Source organism: Solanum lycopersicum, chromosome 9, assembly GCF_036512215.1.
Source record: "Solanum lycopersicum chromosome 9, SLM_r2.1".
In the NCBI taxonomy this organism is placed as follows: Eukaryota; Viridiplantae; Streptophyta; class Magnoliopsida; order Solanales; family Solanaceae; genus Solanum; species Solanum lycopersicum.
In genome coordinates, this window is record NC_090808.1 from 2,209,571 (window position 1) to 2,217,938 (window position 8,368).

Here is an 8,368-nt window from a genome sequence, read left to right on the forward strand (position 1 = left end):
TTCGATGAGGCTTGTAGGATTTTACGTACATATTTTTTTTCTTCAAATTCTACTGGTGCGATTATATTGAATTTGTTGTTATAAGTTATATTTTAAAATTGATTGATGCAAATTGTGCTTATTTTCAAATCAAATGTCTTAATCAGTAGGGTCTGACTAATTTAATTTGTGGGAGAAAAAACTCGTGATTTAAATCACAACTTTTCCTTAAATAACTTTTATTTTAAAATCCTCTAATAAAGAAAAAAATATATATCTGCATTTATTGCTTAAATTATTTTTTTTTTCCAATTTAGCAGCCTTTCAATTCATTGATCAAGACAATTTTTTTTTAAAAAAAAACTTTAGACCATAAAAATCCAAGATTATATATACTTGACCAAAATTCAGATTTTTCTTATTAAAAAAAAAAAGGGAGAAAGCTACAAAACATGACAACACAACAAAGTTAATTACATTTTTATATATTATTAAAAAAATAAATGAGAAAAAACAAATAGGATATGAAATAAATTAAACTGTGCATATTTCATCATTGAAGTTTGAAAACACAATGGCTCCTCTAGTTTCCAAGAGACTAATAAGATATATATATTTTTTAGAGAAAAATATAATTTATATATCTACAATAATAATATTATGAAATTTTTGTATTCAATTTAGTTTAATCTATATAACATTTTATTTTAGGTTAGTAAGTAATATATACCACTAAATAGAACTAATTATTTGCAATAATCTTTGAGTGACCTAATTGTATAAATCTTTTTACATCATCGATATAAAACGTGAATAATTACGGTAAAATATGAATACTAACACAGGGCGATGAGTTTTAACAGAACGAATAAGAATTATACTATAACTGCGATTTAAGTTTTAAGAGAGATATAAATCTTAATGCATAGACATATCTGATATCTATCCTGATGAAAAGTAATCGATGAAATAGTCGATTTGCGATAAACTGATTCAAATAAAAGGGAAGTACTAACACATTACTTTTTCCAAATTGAAAAATGTTCTTATATTTGTCCATCAATAGTACATGATGACTTTTTCTTCTGTCTTGATCTCATGATCAAGCAAAAAGCTAGTGCTATTACAAGTACCATGATTAGTGCTAATTAGATCCTTAATCTCCTCCAAGCTACTATAATCTAATGGATTTTGTTGCTCATCAACATAACAACCACTAGCATTATTTCCACTAATCAACTTTTCTCCTTCACTAATAACACCATTGTTATTATACATATAGCTATGAAAATTAAAATTCGAAATGTCATAACTCTCATCAGAAGAGGTAGTACGACCAGCGAAAGTACTAGCAGTAATGCCTGAGGTACAACTAGTAGATGCACCCGCGCTTAAGAAACTTGTACTTGATGGGGTTGTACTAGGAATATTTGTTTCATAGCATGGGAAAGTTGTGTTGTTGGGATAATTTGATGAGATTAATAAAGATGAAGCTTGAACAAGTGAGGAATAATTATTGTAACAATTAGTGGGAATTTGGTGGTGATAATCATGGTGATTAAGAGGCCTAATCTTGTGAGATGAAGAGACAAATCCCATTAATTTCTTCTTCAGCTTCGTGTTCCAATAGTTTTTGATATCATTATCTGTCCTGCCTGGTAATTGAGCTGCTATGATTGACCACCTGCATATATTTTTTTTTATATCGAGATTAGCTTAATTATTTTTCATGACTAAATATTCGAGTACTAAATAACTAGACTTTAATTCTTGAAAAGTAATACTCATGCATGCAAAGTATATTTCTAGGATAATGCTAATTTAAATTTATCATTTCGAGTTTAATTTGAAATTATATCACATCCTATTTAGGTACGAAGTTAAAAGGAGGAAATTAAAGCGGTTCACTCGAATTATTTATAACTTGTTCTCAAAATTCCCGCTACTTAGAAATTGATTCACGATTCAAAGTTAATGTGTTTGAATTTTTAAGATTCTTAACAATCAACTCATCGTATTTTCGAAATTATGTGATTTATAATTTAATAGTGATTGAAATTTTAGTAGAAAAAAATATGTATATACCTGCTTCCAATGTTAGCATAAAGGCTGCAAATGATTCTGTCTTCTTCGTCTGAAAACTCTCCGTGTTTAATATTTGGCCTAAGATAATTTAACCATCTTAATCGACAGCTTTTTCCACATCTTCTTAGCCCTAATCACAAACAAATAATTCAAAAAAAAATTAATTAAAAGAAACAAATCAAGTATGTGTGAGTAGTTATAGTTCTACTTATAGATTCAATAAAATTCAGTACTTTCAATTTAAACATAATCTCGACCTTAACTCCAACTCAAAAGAGAAGAGAGAACAAAAATGAAACATAACTAGAAAAAGATCAATTCAATTCTACTTACGAATTCGATAAAACTCAATACTTTCAATTCAAACAATTATATTTTTTTTATATAAAATTCAGAAGATCGTAAACTCAAAATCCCGACTTTTTAACTTATCAAGATACTCAATTAAATCAAACATACCAGCTTTTTGTGGAAGAGCAATCCAATTTCCACCAGTGCCAAATTTGTCAATATATTCTTTTAATTTTGCATCTTCTTCTGGTGACCATGGCCCTTTCTTCACATTTGCTTTATCACAACATGGAGCTCTTCCCATAATTATTATTATTATTATAATTTTTTTTTCTTGAGAAGAGATTTTTGAAAAAAAAAAATGGACTAAAAGGATTGGCTTAGGAAAAAAAATGAATTTGGACACCAATATATATGTATATTTATTGAGAGATATATATCTTACACAAGTCAAAGAACACACATTAATTTTCAATTTTTATTAAAGTTGTCCTACACTAGTTGAGTGATTAGATAGACTAAATTTATTATTATCTACAAGGAGACACAAGTTTCCACCATAAAATATTTTTAATATAATCGTGTCCAATCATAGTTATTCACTATTCATCTGACGCAGATATTAAAAATAATAACAGATATGATATTAAATACAAGCGCAAAACAGATACAAAATGATAAATTATTTATTCCCTTGATTTTTATGAAATGGATAAATATTATTGAACAATCCAAAATAGTATATATGATAAATAAAGATGGACAAAGGGAGCGATACTTCTCTGGTCGTTTACGATTTTGATTTGATACGGAGTTTAAAACAAAAAAGAAAATTTTTAAATTTTGTGATCTTCAATCAAAGATATGTCTTAGCCTTGTGATATGCATTACAATTAAAAAAATTATCAAACAAACGACATTCTTTTTTAAATGAACTAATAGAAAAATAAATAATTGAAATGAAAGAAGCAATGTTTAGTGTGACGATTGTGTTTACTCTACTTTTAATCGATTTTTAAGTTTAACTTCTCTCTAATAGAAAAAATAATGTTAAAATCATCACCTTCATAATAAATTTTACATATAACATGATTTTAAATTTAGTCGAACTTCCGTAGAAAATAATAATAGAAACTTTATTTACTTAGGTATTTTTTTAATTATTCTTTTCAATTACAGTAAAAGGATCCAAAGTCTGCCTAAATAATGGCGTACAATTCATCAATTGAATATGATTGGTCATAGCCTTATATAGACTAATTATTAAAATTTTGAACCACCAAACAAAGTACAACAAATTTTCAAAACATAAAAGTACGATTTACGATTTTAACTTTATGAGTTTGAATTTAAAATTTTATTAAAAATAAAAAATATAACTTAATAAATTATATCGCATAAAATGGAACGTAAGAGAAAATTTGATTTAATTGAAAATTTGATTAATTAATAGCTGTAATACATGTGGGCGAACTTGTTAATCCAAGATTTATGGCAGAACTTGATAATAAGATTAGACAGACTATTTAAATAATAAAGAAATTTTATTAAATTACCATCTTATTTAAATAATAGTAATAATTATTGTTTTTTAATTATAGATCTTCCTCAAAATCATGAAACAAAGACCCTAGCAAATTGTATATTTATTACAACATATTAATCATTACAACTAATTAATTAGTACTTTGATCCTATCTAATTAGGTTATTTCATATTTGACTGACTATTATATTGACTGTACAAATAATAATAACACAGCATTGAAGATAAAAAGTAGTTGAATTTTACTCATTTTATTGTTATAGTGAATAAAATCCTATAAATATTACAATTAAATATTTATGTATGATCATTGGACTTTTAATTCTATACAATAATATTAACATTACAAAACTTTATCAATTATAACTATAAAAAGTAGCCTTGATGGACAACTTTTGTTGTTATAATGTGAAAAAGTTCATAAAAAAATATGAGAAAGTAATTAATTGTGTGGCTTTATTATATTATAGTGAATAAATTATAATGATTTTTTTTTGTTATAGTGAGAGAAAAAAAGTTAATTATTTTAACGTGATAAAAAATAATTGTGTGATTAGTCCATGGTTTGCATAAAATTAGTAAAATTAAGATAGTCAAAAGTATATGCTAATATTGCAGAAATTATTTAAAAATAAGTCAAGTACTACATATATTATTGGCTAAATTTTCTTGTAGAGATAGTGATGTACAAATATAGGCAGCCATGTGCTAATTAATTTTTCCTCTTTATCTCAAAATGTCATTTATGATGATGTTGAATTTATATCCAATAGGTTAACCCCCCACCCCCCCCCCCCCCCAAAAAAAAAATTCAATTACCAAAACTATTTTTAAAAAATATGTAATTATTGTTAATTAGTGAATGATGGATTTATCAGAAACAGTTTTTTATATTTTATTGATGATCTAAGAATGTCAAAAATTGAACCAAATAAAAAGTCATAATGTTCCACACTAATTAGAGTTTTATTGTGTATGCTAAATCATGTGAATATATAGTAGTAGCATAGTACAAAAATCTAGTAGCTTAGAAATATTATAACAACAATTATTAATCATCTTGTGTATCTCTTTTTTTTTTAGTAATTTATATATGGTGAGAAAAGAAATAAATAAATATTGTTAAAATAATTAATAATAAAGTATGAAACATATTAATATATATATATATATATATATATATATATATATATATAAAAAGGGGAAATTGGTGCAATTATTGTTAATTAATGTCACAAGAATCAGTCAAAATTGAACCAAGAAAAAGTCACAATGGTCCACATTAGAAGTTTAATTTTGTACCACAAATCATGTGAATATATAGTAGTAGGATATAGTACAAAAATAATGATCTCTTTTTTCTTTCATGTATAATTAATGTACGGTAGAAAAGAATTAATTAAACGTCAATAAAAGAAAAATAACGTATAATTTTTTTAAAAAAATATAATTTTTGTGAATCTGAAAAATCGTCGTTTAGATTAAATATGAAATCTATGGACTTTGTAGTACAGATTATTATCATTTTTGGTCCCTCAATTAATGATAAGTTTTTATCTTAATCAAATATTTTAATATTTAATTAATTAAAAAAATATACACTTTTGATCAAGAGTGCTAGCTACTATCAAATGTACAATAGTAAAAGAACGGATCAAATTCAAATGTCAACAAAAAAACAATATAAAAAAAATATTTTTCAAAAAATTATATATACTATACATTACATAGCACAATTGACATGATAAAGATATGATAATTATTTCGTAAATTTAAACAGTTGATTATTTAGATAAAAGTCATATCGACGCTAAATATGAAATTAACCATTTAAGATTTGAATCAATGTCTCATTTTTCAACCTTCTCCACTATAGTGTGTAATTATACAAACGTTGATGACTTTTCTTCCCTATAGTCAAAGACTTCAAATAAAAAGTAAAACAAATACAAGTGAAAGTTTAAAAAATTAATTTGATTAGTCTAATTTAAATATTTTATTAAAATGTGTTATCATGTAGCCATCAATCAATTTATAATATGTCATATAATATTATAAACTCCAAGGTTCTATAATACGTTCACTATATTATAATTACAATATATGATTCATATTAGAATAAGTTGTATATATTGGATTCGAATCATATATTAAAATTTAAAACCATATATTTAAGTTAATGACATTATTATGTGATTAAATTACTAAGAGGAAAAAGGTAAAGTATATTATGTATTTATTAATTTGATATATTAAACCATATTTCATATTATATTGATTGGTAATTTTGTTTTGAGGTATGCCTAAATTTACATTAGATAAAAGATATTAATTGACTTGGAGGAGACTATATTAAGGATATAATTGTCATTGTGGGACCATTAGATTTGAATTAGACACCAATTAAGATTAGATTAAAATAAAATAATGTCAATGATATTATTATGAATGTGAAAAACCAATAAAATATGCATACTCGACATATTAAAAAAAAAAGGGAGGAGGATATTATCACTTTAGTTCTCAAATATCGACAAATTCTAATTTTAATTTTTGATTAAGCACATTTAATTTTTAATAATCATTTAATGTTATCGTCGTGTTATGTAAAATTTATACTGTTACTTATATTTAGGGTGATATAGTGTAACGATTCAATCCGTTATTGATATTGTTTATTTAGTATTTAAATCTGTACGACTTTTAAATGTGTCATTAATATGTAAGATCTGCTTACTTATATACCATCTCTCACGTATTTTATAAATATAATACTATTTATTTTAAATCAAAATCGTATATAGTTATATATATATATTTACTGTTTAAAGAGATTAATACCAAAATTCATCAATAATCAAGGGACAAAAGCTATAGTTATCCCTAATAAAAATTTAAAATTGTTTCAAGAGTAATAACTTTTTCTATATTATAGTGTGGCCAACTATAATAAAATTTAAGGGGGGGGGGGGGGGGATTATTATTATTATTTTATTTTATTATTTTAGGGTCCCATCTATAGGTTATAATATAATTAATAAAAATATTGACATTTATAGCTAGGAGCTTAATTTTGACCTCAATTTGTACTGCTAATATTTTTTATTAGCTGTTGCTACTATTATTGGACAATTATGAAAAGCTTCATAAACACTGATTGTTTAATTTAATTATTTTAATTAATCAAACCTTTCATGTGATAAAGATCGATTAATAATATAAATTAGTCAATTATTAATCGGTGGAGGAGGTCAAAATCTCTTGATAAGTTTTGTCTTTTTATTTCAAATATAAATTTTTTTAATATTTTGTGTAAAATTTCAATAAATATATTTGGTTTTTACATTAAGAATGGATAAATTTACTTAGAAATGATGTTATTTCTAGTAGATTTATATTTATATATATGGTTATAGTTACGTTATCTACTATGATATATTATATATTTGGTTTAAGAATTATTCAAATCAAATTTTTATGAGAAAATGTTAAAATCATGATCTAAAATTCTATTACATAAGCAGTATATCATATTATACAGTTTTAAATAATTTTTTGTATTTTCCATATGATATTTGGTGCCACATTAGGAGTCTGTTAAATTCAAATTCGCGATGAAAATTTTTACAACACTCAAATATGACTCAATACCTAAAATTCGAAGTTAATCAAATAGCGACCTAATTTGGCGAATTAATGTCGATATACATTTAGAAATCTATTTAAAAAAATGTCAATGATATGTAATAAATCTAATGAGAATGCATGAAAATTTTACTAAATAAATGGAATTTCTTTATGTTCATACAATATTTCATATTATTCCCACTTTATGGTAATAATTAATAACTTTATACATAGGTTGGTTGTAAGCTATATATCCAAAACCACCTATAATTGCTGCTAATAATAACAATTAATTAAAAAGGGCAAAAAGATTATAAAATATTTATAAATATATTACTTAATTATTATTGGACCTTTGAGCATGTTAGTTAAAGTTATATTACCTAACAAAAATATTTATAAATATATATTTTTTAATCTGATTATTGTTTTGTATTCTTAAACAAACTTATACCAAACTTTTTATGTACGTCCATTCATAACGAATTTTACGTACTATATTTTTTTTGTGATTCTTTTCTTTGTAACTTATGAGTTTTTTTAAATTACGATTTAATTTTTTTTTAGTAAATACTTTTTTTATGAGATACACTTAATTATTGTCTAAAATTATTGCAAACGTTAGATGACAAGGTACCGTTTTATTAGAAAAATAATTGTGCAATATATTAGCAAATGTTTAGGTTATAATTGGGGTTTGATTTATGGGAATATTTTCTCTCTTCTTTTGACATATTTGTGTTTTTTTCAAAGTAAAAAAGTAGTATAATAATACTAAATTAGAAAATGAAGGTTAAAAATATTTCAAGTTGAAGAGACATTGGTCAAAATTAAAAATGTA

At 24.1% G+C, this 8,368-nt stretch overlaps 1 protein-coding gene across 1 annotated transcript; it reads right to left on the reverse strand.

The window, feature by feature from the left end:
- Nucleotides 1–1,004: 1,004 nt before the first annotated feature.
- LOC101261262 (protein blind-like1) lies at nucleotides 1,005–2,735 on the reverse strand. The gene is given in 3 exon segments (NM_001329053.1): nucleotides 1,005–1,663; nucleotides 2,065–2,194; nucleotides 2,524–2,735. Coding segments are annotated over 3 exon segments (891 nt in total). The 5' UTR covers nucleotides 2,660–2,735; the 3' UTR covers nucleotides 1,005–1,038.
- Between the last annotated feature and the right edge of the window lie 5,633 nt (nucleotides 2,736–8,368).